The sequence below is a fragment of the Muntiacus reevesi genome, chromosome 1 (genome assembly GCF_963930625.1).
Source record: "Muntiacus reevesi chromosome 1, mMunRee1.1, whole genome shotgun sequence".
Lineage (NCBI taxonomy): Eukaryota > Metazoa > Chordata > Mammalia > Artiodactyla > Cervidae > Muntiacus > Muntiacus reevesi.
Genome location: NC_089249.1, coordinates 118,893,487 through 118,914,958, shown reverse-complemented (window position 1 = coordinate 118,914,958; position 21,472 = coordinate 118,893,487). Strand labels below are relative to the sequence as shown.

The window sequence follows — 21,472 nt, the reverse complement described above, 5'->3', positions numbered from 1 at the left end:
CATTTATATATCTTCTTTAGAGTAATGCTTACTCAAGTCCTTTTGCCCATTTTGCCATTGTATTGTTTATTATTCTGTCATTGAGTCATAGGAGTTCTTTATATCTGTGTGCATGCTCAGTCACTCATATCCAACTCTTTGTGATCATGGACTGTAGACTGCCAGGCTCCTCTGTCCATGGGATTTTCCAGGCAAGAAATAAAGGAGTCTGACTTATGCTCTTATAGCCTGGGAAGGCACAAGCGTCTCAGAACTTAAAGACCAGAAATGATCAAATTGGACCTCTCCAATGTTCTTTATTTTATCCCATTTTTACACCATGCTATCCATGGTAATATAAAATTGAATCTTAGACATGGAGGTATATTCTAAAATGGTATGTAAAGTGAAAATCACTCTGTCATATCCTATTCTTTGCGACCCCATGAACTGTAGCCTGTCAGGCTCCTCTGTCCATGGAATTCTCCAGGCAAGAACACTGGAGTGGGTAGCCATTTCCTTCTCCAGGGCATCTTGCCAACCCATGAATCAAACCCAGGTCTCCTACATTGCAGGAGGATTCTTTATTGCCTGAACCACCAGGACTATAAAACTCTAAATCAAATTCCAGGTCCTCTTTGATCCTTCCATTCAAAGCATAACTGAGCATGTACTGTGTACCAGATATTGATGACTACTAATGATATATAAAATACTGCCCTTGTCTATTTGCAATTTGCAGCTCCTACTCTTCTAAATTATTGCCTTCGGGAAGTCTGGCAATTATATAGCAGATCACAATCATCCTTTTATCTTCAATTTAAAATTTTAACATTAATATTAAATTGGAAGAGATTAAAATTTTTCAGGAGCAAAGAATCTAAGTTATAATCATCAATGCCATGATTAGTTACATATGATCGTCTGATTAGAGAAAGTAGTTGTTGTTTGGTTGCTCAGTTGTGTCTGACTCTTTTGTGATCCCGTGGACTGTAGTCCACCAGGCTCCTCTGTCCATAGGATTTTCCAGGCAAGAATACTGGAGAGAGTTGCCATTTCCTTCTCCAGGGGATCTTCCCAACCCAGGAATTGAATCTGCGTCCTGCATTGCAGGTGGATTTTTTACTGCTGAGCCACTGATGAAGCGATTAGAGAAAGGCAGATTTGTAAAATCTTGTGGACTTTCACCTGACTAAGAAAGACCTTGTTTCAGTCATGAAAATCACATGTTACCCATATACTCCTAAATTAAGACCAGATTAATATAAGGAAGCCCTCTATGCCTGATATACCATTTGAAACATAAAGCACTTAGAACCTTAAATAGTACTTGCCCAATTTGCTTTGTAAAGTGTGTCTGCACACAATATTAAGCTTGATATGTACTTTTAATACTGTTAATGCTGCATAAATGCTGTTTGGCAAAACTATGAAATGATCTATATGGACCCTATTTATTTTTATTGGAGATGAAAAAGAAAAGAACAAGCTGGCACAAAGTAAAAATTCATTTTAAGGCTTTTCAGATTCTCTTTAAGGCTACAAGGCTACTGAAATACCTTATCTGTAGTACAACTCCTTGCTCTATGATGCATATCAGCGATGATGCCAATGACGACCAGGAGGATAATGACTTATAGTGGTTGTTATTTATTGAGGGCCTGTGCTAAGACATAATGAGCATGATTTTTTCATAACTATAAATCTATCTCATTTTACTGATAGGAAAACTGAAGCTCAAAAAGGTCAAATAATTTGTACTAAGTTAAAACAGTTATAAGTGGAAGAACCAGAATCTGACTTGGAATATGTATGATTCCAATGTCAAGCTCTTTCACTATACTAAACTGCTTTTTCTGATTTCCATGAGAAATAAAACATTCAGTGCCCTTCTATTTTAAATAATCACGTGTAGGTTTGTATTGGTACATCAGACTCTAAGTTGACCAGACAAGGTTAAAAGCACTTAACAGAGATTTTAGCAGTCATCTACTCATAAAAGAAAACTTGGAGTTTGATCACCAAGTTAAATGCCTGCCAAATTAAAAAACAAACAATACTTTTTAAAGAAATGTAACAGACTTTAGAGTCTCTACAGTGAATAAGTCAAAATATTCAAGATATAATTCAAAATTACTTGACAGGGAAAATTTCCCATATATATAAGAAAAGGCAATTAATGGAAACCAGACTCAAGATAATACAGATTTTAGATGTATCACACAACATTTTTAAAGTAGTTAATATAAAAATGCTGAGGAGGAGCTAAGATGGCAGAGGAATAGGATGGGGAGACCACTTTCTCCCCCCCAAATTCATCGAAAGATCATTTGAACATTGAGCAAACTCCACAAAACAACTTCTGATTGCTAGCAGAGGACATCAGGCACTCAGAAAAGCAGCCCATTGTCTTTGAAAGGAGGTAGGACAAAATATAAAAGATAAAAAGGGAGACAAAAGAGTTGGGGATGGAAATCTGTCTCGGGAAGGGAGTCTTAATAGAGGAAGTTTCCAAACACAAGGAAACCCTCTCACTGGTGGGCAACTGGTTTGGGGAAAGTTTTCGAATCTTGGAGGGCAACTTAACTGGGAGGAAAAATAAATAAAACCCACAGATTACATGCCTAAAAGCAACTCCCAGCAGAAAAGCACTCCAGGCGCTCATATCCACCACCAGCAAGTGGGGGCTGAACAGAGAGGAGCAGGCGGCATTACTTAGGGTAAGGACCTGGCCTGAATGCCCTGAGGGCAATCTGAGGGAGCTAACGTGAGATAGCAACTTAAACTGTGGGATAGCAAGAGAGAGAGAGTGAGAGAATTAACCTGCGAAAAGCCCTAACCTAAGGCACAGCCAGCCGTTTGCAGAACAAAGAACTGAGCAATACCAGAGAAGAGCTAGCCGGCTGCAGACCGGCCCATCCCCCGCCAGAGGCAGGAGGCAGGGGGGAGGCCGGCACCAGCCAGAGCCAGAAAGGGCAACTTGGCCCCAGAGACTGAATCCCCTACCAAACTGCAAACAGGCTTCCAGTTTCTAACCAAAGACTTCCCGAGATTCTGGATGGTTGACATCCGCCGGGAGGGTCGCAGACAGAGATCAGATCCCCAGAACAGACACAAGGCACACTGGACCAGGTGCGCCTGGAAACAGGCTGGGATGGGGAGGGGAGAAGTCACGCTGCACCTGAATAGAGTGTGCTCGTCAAGCTCCTGGCTGCCTGAGCTGCTCAGACCAGGAAGGCACAAAACTCAGGCCCAACCTAGTCTGTGCCTTTGTGGAGTACCCAAGAACCTGAACCTGAGTGGCTTGGGCCTGGGAAATGCACGCAACTCAGGGCCCACTCCCGGTAGAGCAGCCTGGAGCCTGAGCAGTGTAGACGGGGAAAGCACACACGACGCGAGCGGGGGCAAACCCAGTGTGGCCGGAACACTGCGAGTGCTCCCCACATAGGCCAGTGACATTTGTCTGCAATGTCCCTCCCTCCCCACAGCATGAGAACAAAAGAAAGAAAGCAGGAGTCGCAATACTCATATCAGATAAAATAGACTTTAAAATAAAGGCTGTGAAAAGAGACAAAGAAGGACACTACATAATGGTCAAAGGATAGATCCAGGAAGAAGATATAACAATTATAAATATATATGCACCCAACATAGGAGCACTGCAATATGTAAAGCAAATGCTAACAAGTATGAAAGGGGAAATTAATAACAACACAATAATAGTGGGATACTTTAATACCCCACTCACCCCTATGGATAGATCAACTAAACAGAAAATTAACAAGAAAACACAAACTTTAAATGACACAATGGACCAGCTAGACCTAATTGATATCTATAGGACATTTCACCCCAAATTAATGAATTTCACCTTTTTCTCAAGTGCACATGGAACCTTCTCCAGAATAGATCACATCCTGGACCATAAATCTAGTCTTGGTAAATTCAAAAAAACTGAAATCATTACGGCGATCTTTTCTGACCACAATGCAGTAAGATTAGATCTCAATTACAGGAAAAAAAAAATATTAAAAATTCAAACATATGGAGGCTAAATAACATGCTTCTGAAAAACCAACAAATCATAAAAGAAATCAAAATATGCATAGAAACAAATGAAAATGAAAACACAACAACCCAAAACCTATGGGACACTGTAAAAGTAGTGCTAAGGGGAAGGTTCATAGCAATAATGGCTTACCTCAAGAAACAAGAAAAAATTCAAATAAATAACCTAACTCTACACATAAAGCAACTAGAGAAGGAAGAAATGAAGAAACCCAGGGTTAGTAGAAGGAAAGAAATCTTAAAAATTAGGGCAGAAATAAATACAAAAGAAACAAAAGAGACCATAGCAAAAATCAACAAAGCTAAAAGCTTGTCTTTTGAAAAGATAAATAAGATTGACAAACTGTTAGCCAGACTCATTAAGAAACAAAGGGAGAAGAACCAAATTAACAAAATTAGAAATGAGAATAGAGAGATCACAACAGACAACACTGAAATACAAAGGATCATAAGAGACTACTATCAGCAACTATATGCAAATAAAATGGACAACTTGGAAGAAATGGGCAAATTCTTAGAAAAGTATAACTTTCCAAAACTGAACCAGGAAGAAATAGATCTTAACAGACCCATCACAAGCATGAAATCGAAACTGTAATCAGAAATCTTCCAGCAAACAAAAGCCCAGGACCAGATAGCTTCACAGCTGAATTCTACCAAAAATTTAGAGAAGAGCTAACACCTGTCTTACTCAAACTCTTCCAGAAAATTGCAGAAGAAGGCAAACTTCCAAACTCATTCTATGAGGCCACCATCACCCTAATTCTAAAACCAGACAAAGATGCCACAAAAATAGAAAAATACAGGCCAATATCACTGATGAACATAGATGCAAAAATCCTTAACAAAATTCTAGCAAACAGAATCCAAGAATATATTAAATTAAAAAGATCATACATCATGACCAAGTGGGCTTTATCCCAGAAATGCAAGGATTCTTTATTATCCACCAATCAATCAATGTAATACACCACATTAACAAATTGAAAGATAAAAACCATATGACTATCTCAATAGATGCAGAAAAAGTCTTTGACAAAATTAAACATCCATTTAAGATAAAAAATCTCCAGAAAGCAGGAATAGAAGGAACATACCTCAACATAATAAAAGCTATATATGACAAACCCACAGCAAACATTATCCTCAATGGTGAAAAATTGAAAGCATTTCCCCTAAAGTCAGGAACAAGACAATGGTGCCCACTCTCACCACTACTATTCAATATAGTTTTGGAAGTTTTGGCCACAGCAATCAGAGCAGAAAAAGAAATAAAAGGAATCCAGATAGGAAAAGAAGAAGTAACACTCTCACTGTTTGCAGATGACATGATCCTCTACATAGAAAACCATAAAGACTCTACCAGAAAATTCCTAGAGCTAATCAATGAATATAGTAAAGTTGCAGGATATAAAATTAACACAGAAATCCCTTGCATTCCTATACACTAACAATGAGATAACAGAAAGAGAAATTAAGGAAACAATACTGTTCACCATTGCAACAAAAAGAATAAAATACTTAGGAGTGTATCTACCTAAAGAAACAAAAGACCTATACAAAGAAAACTATAAAACACTGATGAAAGAAATCAAAGAGGACACAAACACATGGAGAAATATACGGTGTTCATGAATTGGAAGAATCAATATAGTGAAAATGAGTATATGAGCCAAAGCAATCTATAGATTCAATGCAATCCCTATCAAGCTACCAACAGTATTTTTCACAGAACTAGAACAAATAATTTCACAATTTGTATGGAAATACAAAAAACCTTGAATAGCCAAAGCAATCTTGAGAAAGAAGAATGGAACTGGAGGAATCAACCTACCTGACTTCAGGCTCTACTACAAAGCCACAGTCATCAAGACAGTATGGTACTGACACAAAGACAGAAATATAGATCAATGGAACGAAATAGAAAGCCCAGAGATAAATCCACGTACCTATGGATACCTTATCTTCGACAATGGAGGCAAGAATATACAATGGAAAAAAGACAACCTCTTTAACAAGTGGTGCTGGGGAAACTGGTCAACCACTTGTAAAAGAATGAAACTAGAACACTTGCTAACACCAACACAAAAATAAACTCAAAATGGATAAAAGATCTAAATGTAAGACCAGAAACTATAAAACTCCTAGAGGAGGACATAGGCAAAACACTCTCTGACATAAATCACAGCAGGATCCTCTATGACTGGAATATTGGAAATAAAAGTTAAAATAAACAAATGGGACCTAATTAAACTTAAAAGATTTTGCACAACAAAGGAACCTATAAGCAAGGTAAAAAGACAGGCTTCAGAATGGGAGAAAATAATAGCAAATGAAGAAACAGACAAAGGATTAATTTCAAAAATATACAAGCAACTCCTGCAGCTCAACTCCAGAAAAATAAATGACCCAGTCAAAAAATGGGCCAAAGATCTAAACAGATATTTCTCCAAAGAAGACGTACAGATGGCTAACAAACACATGAAAAGATGCTCAACATCACTCATTATCAGAGAAATGCAAATCAAAACCACAATGAGGTACCACATCACGCCAGTCAGAATGGCTGCTATCCAAAAGTCTACAAGCAATAAATGCTGGAGAGAGTGTGGAGAAAAGGGAACCCTCTTATACTGTTGGTAGGAATGCAAACTAGTATAGCCACTATGGAGAACAGTGTGGAGACTCCTTAAAAAACTGGAAATAGAACTGCCATATGACCCAGCAATCCCACTCCTGGGCATAACACCGAGGAAACCAGAATTGAAAGAGACATGTGTACCCCAATGTTCATCACAGCACTGTTTATAATAGCCAGGACATGGAAGCAACCTAGATGCCCATCAGCAGACGAATGGATAAGGAAGCTATGGTACATATACATAATGGAATATTACTCAGCCATTAAAAAGAATACATTTGAATCCATTCTAATGAGATGGATGAAACTGGAGCCCATTATACAGAGTGAAGTAAGCCAGAAAGATAAACACTAATACAGTATACTAATGCATAAATATGTAATTTAGAAATATGGTAATGATAACCCTATATGCAAACAGAAAAAGAGACACAGATGTACAGAACAGACATTTGGACTCTATGGGAAAAGGCGAGGGTGGGATGATCTGAGAGAATAGCATTGAAACATGTATAGTATCAAGTGTGAAACAGATCGCCAGCCCAGGTTGGATGCATGAGACAAGTGCTCAGGGCTGGTGCACTGGGATGACCCAGAGGGATGGGATGGGGAGAGAGGTGGGAGGGGGGTTCAGGATGGGGAACACATGTAAATCCATGGCTGATTCATGTCAATGTATGGAAAAACCACTACAATATTGTGAAGTAATTAGCCTCCAACTAATAAAAATAAATGAAAAAAAAAAAAAAAGAATGTGGAAAGATAAAAAAAATAAAAATGCTCACTCATGTAAATAAAAATGTACTTATGATAAATAAATAGGAAATCTCAGAATAAAAAGAGTATCTATAATTATAGAACTGAAAATTAAATATCCAAATAAAAGTTTAAAATAAAATATCAAGAATAAAACTAAAAGAGCTTCCCTAACAAGTTAGGGAAGATAGATTTAGGTTATCCAATTAAAAAAAAAAAAAAAAACAGGAAGAAGAAAGACTGAATAAGGAATGATACGGCCCCAGGGACCTAAGTTAATCAGAATGACTAACATATATTTAACTAGAATACAAGAAGGAAAGGAGAGAGAAAATTGTGTAGAAAAAATTTTTGAAAAAAGCATTTAAAAATTTCCAAATTTAGTGAAAGCTAATTTACACATGCAAAAAACTCAGCAAATGTCAAGCTGGATAAATGTGAAGAAAATTCACCTAGACACATCACAATCAAACTACTGAAAACCAAAGATAAAGAGAGAATCTTGAAAACAGAGAAAAATAATATGTTATATGGAGGGGAATAATGATAAAGGTAAGTGTAGACCTTTCTTCAGAAATAATGCAGGCCAAAAATAAAGTGTGTCATTTTACAGCACTGAATGGAAACAGTACTGAATGGAAGAAAAAAAATAAAAAAAATAAAAACAACAAACAAAAACTTTGTTGACCCAGAATTCTGTAATCAGTGAAAACATCCTTCAAGAAAAAAGGTGAAATAAAGAAAAACTAAGAGAATTCATCACTAGAAGAGCTTGACTATTAGAAATCTAAAGGAAGTTCTCCAGGCTTCAGGGAAATATACCTCTTAGAAATGTGCATATATAGAAAGAATTAAGAGCACCAGAAAGAGTAAATGCATGGATACATTAAAAAATCTCTAAAACATGTATTTCGTTTATAGTAAGGCAAAAAGTATTCTATTTATATTCAAGTAGAATTTTAACTTTGAAATATGGGGTTTATATCATATATAGAAATGTAATACATAAAACAAGTATAGCATGTAAGACAGGGTACTGGTAAACAAGTTTATATGACCAGAAGTTTCTTACCATTATGTAAAGTATTACTACATTAACTCTAAGTAGACATTAGAACCTTAGACTGTGAACCCTAAATCAGTTGGCAAAATGCAGTCTGAATGCCAAATTTGGACCATCACCTGATTTTGTAAATAATTTTTTTGAATAATCATGCTCACTCTTTATATACTGTCTATGGTTGCTTTCACACTACGATGACACTAGAGTTGAGTAGCTGCACCAGAGACCACATGGCCACAATGGCCAAAATATTCTGTGGCTCTTTACAAAGATAGTTCACTGACTTCTGACCTAGAATAACCACTTAAAAGTAATAATGAAAAGAAGTATAGCTAAAAAGTCAATAGCTAAATTAAAATGGAGTTCTCAAAGTTATTCAATGCCTAAAGAAGGCACTCAGGGAGATGGTGAAAGACAGGGAAGCCTGGCATGCTGCAGTCCACGGGGTCACAAAGAATTGGGCACTCCTGAGCGACTGAACACCAACAAAAAAGGCACTGAACACCACCACCATGACAAAGGAAAACTGTCATAAAATGGTAGACCTAAATGCAACTACATCAATAACTACATTAGGTGGAAATGGAGCAAACACTATTTAAAAGGCAGAGGTTGTCAGGATGAATTAAAAGGCAAGATGTAACTTTAAGACACTCACTTTAAACATCAAGGCACAGATGGCTGAAAATAAATGAATGAAAAACATATGCCATGCAAACAGCTAGAGAGACTCATATCAAGTACAGTAGATTTCAAAATAAAAAGCATTACCAGAAAGAAAGAGGAACATTTTGTAATAATAAAAGGGTCTGTTGACTGGGAAGACATAATAACCATATGTAAATACTCTAAAAATAGTTTCAAAATGTATAAAGCAAAATCTGAAAGAATTAGAGTCATAGACAAATACAAAAATCGAAGGTGGAGGATTTAATACCCTTATCTCATCAACTGAAAGAGTTTCTAGATAAAAATCAATGATGAATGAACTGTTAATAGTTTCTTTTATAAGATTTAGAAAACTAATATGTTATGTGGACTTTATCACCTTAATAACACAATGCATCATGTCCTTTCTTCTTGATTCTCTCTTTGAGTCAGATACATACACAGATGGAAGAAAAGTATAGGAAATAACATTGGCCCCTAGACAAATATGGATAAGGTCAGTTGTCATCCAATTCCAAAGAAGAGCAATGCCAAAGAATGCTCAAACTACTGCACCATTACACTCATTTCACAAGCAAGCAAGTTAATGCTCAAAGTTCTCCAAGCTAGGTTTCAAAAGTATGTGAACTGAGAACTTCCAAATGTACAAGTTGGATTTAGAAAAGACAGAGGAACCAGATATCAAATTGCCAACATTCGTTGGATCACAGAAAAAGCAAGGGAATTCCAGAAAAACATCTACTTCTGTTTCATTGACTATGCTAAAGCCTTTGACTCACAATAAACTGTGGAAAACTCTAAAAGAGATGAGAATACCAGCCACTTTACTTGCCTCCTGAGAAATGTGTAGGCAGGTCAAGAAGCAACAGTTAGAACCAGACATGTAATGGATTGGCTCCCAATCCGGAAAGGAGTACATCAAGGCTACATATTGTCACCCTACTTATTTAACTTGTATGCAGAGTACATCATGCAAAATGCTGGACTGGATAAAGCACAAGCTGGAATCAAGATTCCCAGGAGAAATATCAACAACCTCAGATATGCAGATGATACCACCCTAATGGCAGAGAGTGAAGAGGAAATAAAAAGCCTCTTGATGATGGTGAAAGAGGAGAGTGAAAAAGCTGGCTTGAAACTCAACATTCAAAAAACTAAAATCATGGCATCTGGTCCCATCACTTCATGGCAAATAGATAGGGAAAAAATTAAAACAGTAGCAGATTTTATTTCCTTGAGCTCTATAATCACTGCAGGTGGTGACTATAGTCATGAAAGTAAAAGATGCCTCCTCCTTTGAAGAAAAGCTATGACAAACCTGGACAGTGCATTAAAAAGCAGAGACATCACTTTGCCAACAAAGGTCTGTATAGTCAAAGCTATGGCTTTTCCAGTAGTGATGCACAGATGGGAGAGTTGGATCATAAAGAAAGTTGAACACTGAAGAAATGATGCTTTTGAACTGTGGTGTTGGAGAAGACTCTTGAGAGTTCTTTGGACTGCAAGGTAATCAAACCAGTCAATTCTAAACGAAATCAATCCTGAATACTCATTAGAAGGACTGATACTAAAGTTGAAGCTCCAATTCTTTGACCACCTGATGTGGAAAATATTTGGATGCTGTGAAAGACAGAAGGCAAACAGAGAAGATGGCAGAAGAGGATGAGATGGTTAGATAGCATCACTGACTCAATGGATATGAGCTTGAGCACTGGAGGTGGAGGACAAGGAAGTTTGGTGTGCTACAGTCCGTGGGGTTGCAAAGAGTTGGACATGACTGAGCAACTGAACAACAACATAACAAGTATATTTCTGTTTATTTGGACTAGCCGAGAATTATATGTGCTAGCAATTTTCATTTAATACCTGGTTTTAGTATTATGACAATTGCAGTCAGTTCAGTTCAGTTCAGTCGCTCAGTGGTGTCTGACTCTTTGCGACCCCATGGACTGCAGCATGCCAGGCTTCCCTGTCCATCATCAACTCCTGGAGATTACTCAAACTCATGTCCATTGAGTCGGTGATGCCATCTAACCATCTCATCCTCTGTTGTCCTGTTCTCCTCCTGCCTTCAATCATTCCCAGCATCAGGGTCTTTTCAAATGAGTCAGCTCCTCACATCAGGTGGTCAAAGTACTGGAGTTTCAGCTTCAGCATCAGTCCTTCCAGTGAATATTCAGGACTGATTTTCTTTAGGATGGACTGGTTGTTATCTCCTTGCTGTCCAAGGGACTCTCAAGAGTCTTCTCCAACACCACAGTTCAAAAGCACCAATTCCATGACAATTTAGAGATGTCTATTTTACACATGAAGAAAATAAGATCTGAAGAGCTAACCAACTTAGCCAAGACATTATGAACAGCGTGCACTAAAACAAAGGCCAATCTGACCTCCGGTGTATCTTTCTATTATAAGCACTGTCTGATTGCTGACAGTGAAAAAATGACTAGAGACACTGAGATTACTGTGCAGGATCAGATGTATTTGGGGGGCATCTGGATTTGTTGGATTGATTGATCCTAGCTTTCTTCAGATCTCAAGTCTCTTTCAGTTTAATCAAGACCAAGGGGATGATGTATGTATAAATCTAAGTAAACCTCAACAGTTAGTATTAACTCATTTTGTACTGTCATCTGCTAACGTTAACTTTACTCTTGCAATAGTCTATGAGACTTGTTTGGTGTAAGCTAGTTACAAAACAGTTCTAGTAAAAACCAATTGGTTTCCTCAACCATTTTTGATTGAGGAAACCAGATTTCTAATTTTATATTTATCCAGGCATATGTGATAAGCTGAACATGAAGGTAAAATCTAAGGAGTGTCAACAATGTACAATATGTCTAAGTAATTTAATTTCTCCTGGTTTCATTTTTCTAAAATAAGAAGAACAGACTTGAAAAATTCCAAATGTTTCCATTCATCACAAATATTAATTTTGTGTTACAGTGCAGCAACATGGAAGAATCTCCAGAAACACTGCTTACATTGATATAAAAGAAACTCAGATGATGAATATTAATACTCCGAAATAGCCTTTCAGGGTGACTTCAGTTAATAATATATTCTCACAAACAAGTTCTTTCCCTGGATACAAGCGTTTTTCTCTTTTAAGTCTCTGCTACTGTAGGTCTGACCATTGTCAAATGTAATGCTATTATGGGAACCAGCAGGCAGGGGGCAGCAGATTTCACAGACGAAAAGTAAATCCAGCGACAGTGATAACCACTACAGCAACTACAATATCCTCCTAGCCTTTTCTGACTATTCAGTTGCTGTATATTTAAACTGCATAACTTTAAATCATACATATATGTATATAACAGATCAAAATGACATTAAAAATTATGTTTAAAATGAAATAAAAAACCCATACATTTAAGCTCGAGTATTCAAAACTATACATGTATATATGAGTAACATATATGTGTATGTGAATATATTTCTCTTTTTTAAAAATATATTTTCTTCCCTTTAATTAATATTGATGACCACAGAACTTGTGTCCCAGAGAAAAAAATTGTATATTTATGAGATTTTTGATGGTAGGAAAATATTTAGCATTATATGATATTACAAACTCTTAGAGTAGGGCCATGGGAAATATAAAGACACACACAACTCCACACTCCAAGGGTCCAAACAACACAAGTTGAGTTAAAATGAAACTAGGCAAGAGGCCTCAAAGAAGTTTCTTACATTAGCTTCTTAATGTTCCATTATATTTATATGATATCACACTACTTTATCTTGAAATGGGTTTTACAGAAAAAATATCATAATAAGATGAAGCTAAAGTGTCAGTTACCACTATCAGTTTATAGACAGGTACAGAAAAGGTCCCAAATGAGTAAGCAATATGCCTCAATGAAAGAATGACCTAAGGACTCAAGGAGGAAAATAACTTACATTCTCTTAGTCTAACATACTGATTACTAAACAAGAGTTATATCAGAGGATAAAGTGGAAAATATGGTTTGATTATTTTTAATTACTTACTGGTTTTCCTCTCTCTCCTCTCTCTCCAGGGTTTCCAGTCTTACCCTAATGAGAAAGAAAATGCCTGGGTCAAGGAGCTCCCTCCTCAAACACGAATCACAGGCCAAGAAAAATAGAAGATTTTATGTTTATGGTTAATGTGAACAGTTTTACTACTTACAATAAGACCATGAGGTCCTCTTTTTCCTTGATCTCCTGTTTCACCCTAACAAGAATCAATAAAAGGTTGAGTTAATAAGAATGGGAATTATGGTCTTACACACATACACTCACATACCAAAAAAGTAAGACATCATATACATACTTCAATTAAAAAAAAACACATTTCTGCGAGTACAGTAAAAACTTTATGTATGTTTCATAATTAGACTTAAAAATTATAATCATACTTTTATAAGAAAATACATCAGTCTTTAGACAGGTAGGAGATACAGGTTCAAAAATATTTAACTGCATATGAAATGAGCAAATAAATGATTACCTTGGTACCTTGTATACCTTGCTCTCCTAAGGGACCATCTGGTCCTCTTGGTCCCTAGAGATCAAAAAAAATCCTGTTGTTAATTTAAATGTTTCTTTTGTACTGTTAATGCATCCACACAAATGGAGACATTGCCTTCAATAGTTGACAAACTCCTTTTGCTTGTTTCTGTGCCAGGAACACAGTAAAGAATACAGCTGGGAATATGGGTGAACTCATCTGCATAGGAGAATCAGGCCAGTGTTTTTAATGCAAAATTGTAAAACAGATAACCACAAAAACAGCTGATTGAGTTGTTGAGGCAGGTGGCTGTAATATAGATTTGTTATTTAAGTCTTTTGTTTACCTTATCATTTACTCTACAGAAATCTAGAATTTCTCCTAAAAACAACTCTAAAGTAACTTTAAAGTAGCTGATTTGTCCAAACAGTTTTCTTGCTTTATATTTTTGAAATGGCACTCTTCTCACCACTTTATTAGGAAACGAATGCTGACTGCATGTTCTCTACCATGCACCTGCTTGACAACTGAAAGTGGGCCATGGGCACAGAAAAGGAACAGAAATGCTGCTGAGAATGTTCATGTACAATTAAAATTTCTCAGCTGTGTTGCTATCAATACCAAATCAGTAATTAGCTATGAATATTAGTTGCAAAAGTCATTCTCTATGAAAGACGGTATACATTCCTTGACAAAATTATAACTGTCTTTGCAAGATCTTAAATTCCTTTTAAAGAGAATTAATCAAATTCTACAACCATTAACTGAACATTAACTGTGAAAAAGGCACTGCATTAAATGTTATGGGGATCCATATTATGATATAAGGTAAACTACAAAAGCAACTATAATATAGGCAGAGATAAGGTGTGTTAAGGGGTAAAGCGATTCAAAGGAGGGAGAGAGCTTTCACAGGTTGTAAAGGGAATGGAGGTATTATTTTGACAGTCAGAGATCATGCTCTGGAAGAAATTCTAAATAGAGGGATAGTATGAGAAAAGGATACAGAGGCAGAAAAGAAGATATGCAAGAATGAAAAATGTAGTTCGTTTAACCTGAGTTATTGATTACACTGAGCATTTTTTAGTATTTCTATATTAATAAATAATTGTAGAAAGACTGGAATTTAAAGAGTGAAGGACTGGAGTTTACAGTTGAATCAATAAACAATGAGGAGGCATTGAAGATTTCTATACAAAACAGTGACACAAATTTCCTAATATAACATGATGATTTGAAGGAGCCCCATAGGCTTCAGCACCTTCTACTGTAGCCCATCTGAGGCCAACTTAGTTTAAGTATACACTATTATAAAGCCGCTTACTGTAATAGGACGCTCTTCCTGGGTGCTCTTGGGGTAACTGCATACCCTGATCCTGTTGGGAACATTCATGGGATTGGAGAGAAGACTCACAGTCCACGAGGATGTATAGCCCCACTAGGCATACTAGAGCCAAAGCCGTATCTCCAGCACTACAATTTCTCAGTCTGTATTTAAGGTACTCCATGACATGTCCCCAGCTTAGTTTTGACCCTATTTTCCCATAAAAGACTGAAAAACTAAGTTAAACTCTGAATGTATAGGACCCTGAATATCAGATTGAGGAGTGTGGACTTAATAGATATGTGACTTTCAACGTGCTATTCACTTAACAAACATTTATTGAGGACCAACTGGGAGAAGAGACAAACCCCTGAATTTATAAATAAGCAAATATATATGCAAAATTACAATATAAAATGACTATAGGTAGTTAGGTATAATGAAGAATAAAGAGGCTAAGGGACTAGAAAGAATCTAAGGTGCGGAGGGGAGCTACTTTAGAGGGGTGTTTGAGAAAGCTCTCAAATGACATGTGGCTAGACCTGAAGGAGACGAGACTGAGGGTATGCAAATAACTTGGGAAAGATCATTCTGGTAGGAGCAATAGCAACTGCAAAGGTCCTGAGGTGGGGGCTTCCCTGGAATGTTTGACAGCTAAGTAACTGAAGATGGAAGAAAAACCAAACTTAAAGCATGACTGAAGTTTCAAGTGCAATCTTGCAGGACCTTGTTCTAATAATTACCTTTACCTTAAAAATTCAGTAGACTATATTGATTCTTTCCCTAGCACCTTCCATGCCCTTTTCCCTTTTTCTTCTCTTTAGGAAAACACATTCCAAAATTTTTTAGAGTAATAATAGAACGTGGCTGAGAAAGTATGAAAAGAAATGAGTAGTTAGCATTCTAAAACACCACAGAAACAAGTACGATCTAGAAATGTGTGCACTGGTAACCAGGCATTTAACTCTTTTGTAACATGAAACTTCTGACTTTCTCGGATATTTTGTTAATATTAATCAGTAGAATTATGACAGCATTAATATAAAATCAAATTGAAAATGTAAGTTTGGTTGTGGCAGAAAGCAAGGAGTGGGGAGAAGATAAAAATTTTGACTCCATGTTAAGACTGGCAGAACTCTTGAAAAGTCTGGTCCTCCCAGTGCTTCAGTTAAGTGAAGTTGCTCATGAAGTTGCTCGTGTCCAACTCTGCGATCCCATGGACTATAGCCCACCAGGCTCCTCCATCCACGGAATTTTCCAGGCAAGAGTACTGGAGTGGGTTGCCATTTCCTTCTCCAGGGGATCTTCCCGATCCAGGGATTGAACCTGGGTCTCCCCCATTGCAGGCAGACACTACCATCTGAGTCACCAGGGAAGTACCATTAAGGGTTCAGTTAAGGGTTGGTTAATTAACTAAAGCTTGGTTTTATCAACATTTGTAACATTCACTTCGATATTGGTTGTAGAAGTTATCCCTGGGTTTCTTCTCTGACTCCTGAGACAACAAGCTTCAGGTCAAGTTCTAAGAACACTAGACAAGCAGTATTATAATAGGTACCTAATTGGGTATAAAGTTATTCTTTCTAGTACTTGCCTTAAAATATCTGATTAGCCATAATATAAAGCTCTTGAGGAATGTATTCTGGCTAAGTTAAAAAAAAATCTAATCTTTTTTTTTTTGGTCCTCTTTTGGAAAAGTTAAAAGTCGGCTACAGGTTTGTTGTTGTTTAGTCTCTGGATTGTGTCTGTCTCTTTGTGACCTCATGGACTGCACACCAGGCTTCCCTGTCTCCCAGAGTTTGCTCCAGTTCATGTCCATGGAGTCAGTGATTCCATCCAACCATCTCATCCTCTGTTGCCCCCTTCTCCTCTTGCCTTCAATATCTCCCAGCATCAGGGTCTTTTCCAATGAGTCGGCTCTTTGAATCAGGTGGCCAAAGTATCGCAACTTCAGCATCAGTCCTTCCAATGAATATTCAGGGTTTATCTCCTTTAGAATTGACAGGTTGATCTTGCTGTCCAAAGGACTCTGAAGTGTCTTCTCCAGAACCACAATTCAAAAACATCAGTTCTTCGGTGCTCAGCCTTCCTTATGGTCCAACTCTTACATCTGTATGTGAGTACTGGAAAAACCATAGCTTTGATTGTATGGCAAAGTGATGTCTCTGCTTTTTAGTATGCTATCCAGGTTTGTCATAGCTTTTCTTCCAAGGAGCAAGCATCTTTTAATTTCATGGCTGCAGTCCATCCACAGTGATGTTGGAGCCCAAGAAAGGAAAATAAGTCACTACAGGTAACTCTCCCATCTAACAATCTCAAACTACATGAACATTTTCAGTCAATCCTGTTATCTTCTTCATAAGGGGCAGCATTATACAATCTTCACAAAACAAGTTAGAGAAATTTTCATGATACTAAGTTGTTTAGATTGTTTCCTGAGATGGTAGGTATTATTGCTTGCCTGAGCTTTTGCTATTCTCTGTCAATATTGTATGATACTTTAAAAGCCACTGACTGTAAGTCATTAAACCATGAAATCATGTGGCTTATATCTAAAGAATAGTTAACCTTGAATTCTCCAAGACAGAAGGAGAGTTTGACAGATTGTATTAAATCAGTAAATGTTAGACAGATGAATGGTAGATGGATGGATAGCAGAGAATCAGACGGAGGAGCAGAATCCTTGGGTTGTAGTCCTACCGTTCATGATGTCTACATATTCACATATGATAAAAGTACAAATCACAGGCAGAACAGCAAGGGCGTATAAGCACTAGTTTCATAATGAGAGTTCTTTGTATAGTCTCCATGAAAATGTGCCTAGCTTCCCCTCCAATGTACTGTGACACAGTTGTGTATCATAAAGTGTTACAGGTGTGCTGGAAATATTGACCTCTTCAGTCTTTGGGATAGCAAGGAAAGGCTGGGGCACAGGCATCTCCATCCAAATAACTTTTGCATTTATCCCTGTAGGCTGGACAGAAGTTCTCAAATTTTTGTGAGTGAAAAACATTTGAAATGATATGCATTATGATCACATCTATAGTGGAGAACAGATGAGGAAATAGGTTGATGGGAGAAGAAGATACTAGGTGAGAACTAGAATGGAACTTTATAATACTATCTTTTTTCCTTAACATTCTCGTCTTCAGTTCTTTTTATAGTCCCAATGCTGACTGATTACATCAAATATTCTCCTGTAAAGGGAGCATTTTTGTTCTAAATTAAGCCCTTATTTCTAAACTAAAACTTTGCTTAAGAAATACTGGGTGCACTTTAAATAATTATGAGGAGTCATCTGGAAACATATCAGTGAAATGTATCTGGAGGATGAGAGAGACCTTTGAGGAGGTGAGAGATGAAGACAAAGTGTCAAATCAGAAAAGAGAAATAATTTGCCCAGGGATCACAGGGAAGTTAAAAAACTACAGATAAATAAACCTTCCATATGACATGATATAGCACAAGTGATTCAGAAACATATCTTGCTTAAGTAGATGGCTCATGTACGCCTGATTAACCAATAAGATCTCAATTATTTAGCTAACCAAATATTTTTTTTTCATCTGTCACAAAGTTGGTTGAACTTTCCCACTATGAGTAATACAGTGTTGAATAAACACATTTGACCTGACCAAGTAATGAATGCTGGCAGAGTACAGACCACTAAAATGAAAGTACAGATCATCTTCCATGATTTTTTATTATCCTAAATCTCATTTGGGCTAAAATAGATGTGGCCATCAATATTATTTATAGGCTATAAATCCATAACCCAGAAAGGAAAATAGTTTTTCAGAAAAGAAGTGATGATACAGAAAAATTTGCTCTTTTTCTTTAATCTTCACCTAAAACACAGCACAATGAAATTAGTCATTACTTCTTTGGGCTTATTTTATTTTTTGGCCACGTTGTGCAGCTTTTAGGATCTTAGCTCCCTGATCAGGGATTGAAACCAAGCCACAACAGTGAATGTGCCTAATCCATATCACTGTATTGCCAATGAGTTCCTAAAGTTGTTATTTTAAACTAAGCACCTTTCTCGAACTTGCCAACAGGAAAATGGGAGGGTGTTTTTCTTTTTTTTAAATCTTTGTTATTTGGAGGCCATTATTTTAGCATTTTAAAATACTTTCTTCACTAGCTGTAAAAGTCAAGGTGAAGCCAAGGGAGAAAACAGAGTTCTTAGAGTCTACATATTCAAATTAATCAAGGAAAAATACTTTAATATTCAATGAGGTATTGAAAAACCATAGGCTTTAAAGTTAGACACACTAAGGTTTGAATCCTGGTTGTGCCCCAGACCTATGTCAATGGTTCATATACTTAAACTCTCAGAGCCTCATTTTCCTCAACTATAATATCTGAGATAAATGTCTCCCCCTTTTAGAGTGGTTTTGAGTATTAGTATATGTAAAAGTGCTTGGCACATGGCAGGCAGGCAATAAATGGTGGTTCTTATTTCTTTAAAAAAAAAAACAGGATCTAAATGTTTAAAAGACTTAAGGAATGAAAGGTTTTTAACTTAATTCTTATGCATAATTATTAGACAATGATTATATTACCTCTTATTTACAGTGAATAAACTCTTAGTCATCCTTTTATCCTCATTCTATTTCCTTTCACTTTTTATCATGCTGTTACTACTTCTTGCTATATAAGTCTCTTTGTGAGTACAAAAGTCATTTATTTAAACACCTTTACATTCACAATTCCCCCAGTGGATGAAACTGGAAGGTGGGAATAAGAGAGAGTTCTTCAGTCAGTAACATTTCTAAAACACAAAATGGAAAAGTATGGTTTTATAAGTACAAATGATTATAAATTACACTGCAATTAATGTTTCCATCTAATATAAGCTATTTTTGCTGAACACATCGCTATTTACAATGTCATTTTTTTTAAGGTTAATGTACTTCCTTGATTCGATAACTTACTCTTTGTCATTTTTTGTTTTTTAGGTTAATGTACTTCCTTGATTCGATAACTTACTCTTCGTCCTTTAGGACCTGGAATCCCAGGAGGTCCTCTTGCCCCCACATGACCCTACATGTTGAAAATTTAAAAATCAGTTACAGAATTCACAAGAATATTACAAGAATAGTAGTTTCTAAGCGTTTATACCCTGAAAAGAATGAGAAGTACTTAAGATTCACTGACCACATGGTTTTTATGATAAACACATATGGAGTGGTAGTGGAGGGAGATATGCACTTAACCAATGTGACCTGGGAGTTTAATCTGCCTGCCCATCAAGAAGCAATGGCTCCTTTTGCAAGATTTCTTTCTCCTTCCTCTAGATGCTTATGATAATCCCATCACATAAAAATGGATTTTTTCTGTTACCAAGAAAAACACCACAAAATTTTCCAAATTAATACGCTACAAAAATAGTCTTCAATGAAGATTTCATTATCATTCAATTACAACGAGCTCTTTTTATACCTAATAGTATCCAATAAAGACATACTTAGAAAACAAAGTTTATTTATTTGTATAACATAGGTAGATGAAAACAGTGAACTTTCACAGGAACTAAAATCTATTTTTTATCTTACATGACTAAAAAAAAATTAGCAACTGTGCCCTATATCAGTCTTCCTCATTTGGAAGTCAATACATGTCTATCAGTATGCTGGAAAATTGGGCTTATCTTCAAAACAGAAGCTTCACAAAACAGCATAAACCCTTTCTGAAAATAGTTCTACTTAGGGGATCACAAAGGCTCATATATTTTTCACATTTAAGTTCACAATAACTTTCAATCTTTAATCAGCAAACTTTCTTTTTAGAGACAAGACTTAATTATTTTCCTGTAAACACAAATGGAATTTTTCAAAACTCAATTTTTGAATACTAAATAATTTTTCTATGGATTTTTTTCAATTGGAGAACATTAGTAAATTTCTAAGAACAGTATGTTGGAAATTGTGTTTCTGATTTGTCCAATTGGTCTTACTTTGAAGCTTAATTATTGACTATTTTCTTATATATGCTTATTGGTTGCAGAGCTGTACTATTAGAAGTGAGCAGTAAATAACAGAACAAGTAGAAGCAAGGGAGTTAAAGACACCATGTTATATTCTAGAGTGTTTTGCAGTGATTGGGAAGAGAAGTCTTCTCTGTACTTACAGGTAATCCCAGGGCACCCATGGGTCCCGGAACCCCAGGAGGACCTGGATATCCCTATAATTTAAGCAAAAATATAAGAGACATGAATTCTCCATCATATCTAATTATTTTCACTGAAGATAAACCAGTAAATGATAAATAGTAATTAAAAATGATAATTTGATAAACTCTCCACCTTCTATCCAAGACATGAGGCCACAGGAAATGTTCCAAGAAAGGCAATAAAAACAAAAATGTTTACAGAAAAGCTGTGTATACATTTATTAGAAACTCTTTGCCCAGAATCACATATTATAACCTATCAAGAGGAGAATATTCATCTCATCTTTCTCTAGATTATGTTATGTTGTGAATAAATGTTCA

The 21,472-nt window shown here is 36.4% G+C and overlaps 1 protein-coding gene across 1 annotated transcript in view; it reads right to left on the bottom strand.

Moving 5' to 3' along the window:
* The window catches only part of COL24A1 (collagen type XXIV alpha 1 chain), a 373,554-nt gene that overhangs the window by 125,077 nt on the left and 227,005 nt on the right, over window positions 1–21,472 (bottom strand). Inside the window, exons 29-33 of the mRNA XM_065907005.1 lie at window positions 21,110–21,163; window positions 19,970–20,023; window positions 13,654–13,707; window positions 13,333–13,377; window positions 13,173–13,217 (exon numbers count right to left, since the gene is read on the bottom strand). Coding sequence (XP_065763077.1) covers window positions 13,173–13,217; window positions 13,333–13,377; window positions 13,654–13,707; window positions 19,970–20,023; window positions 21,110–21,163 — 252 coding nt within the window. The remainder of the gene's footprint in view (window positions 1–13,172; window positions 13,218–13,332; window positions 13,378–13,653; window positions 13,708–19,969; window positions 20,024–21,109; window positions 21,164–21,472) is intronic.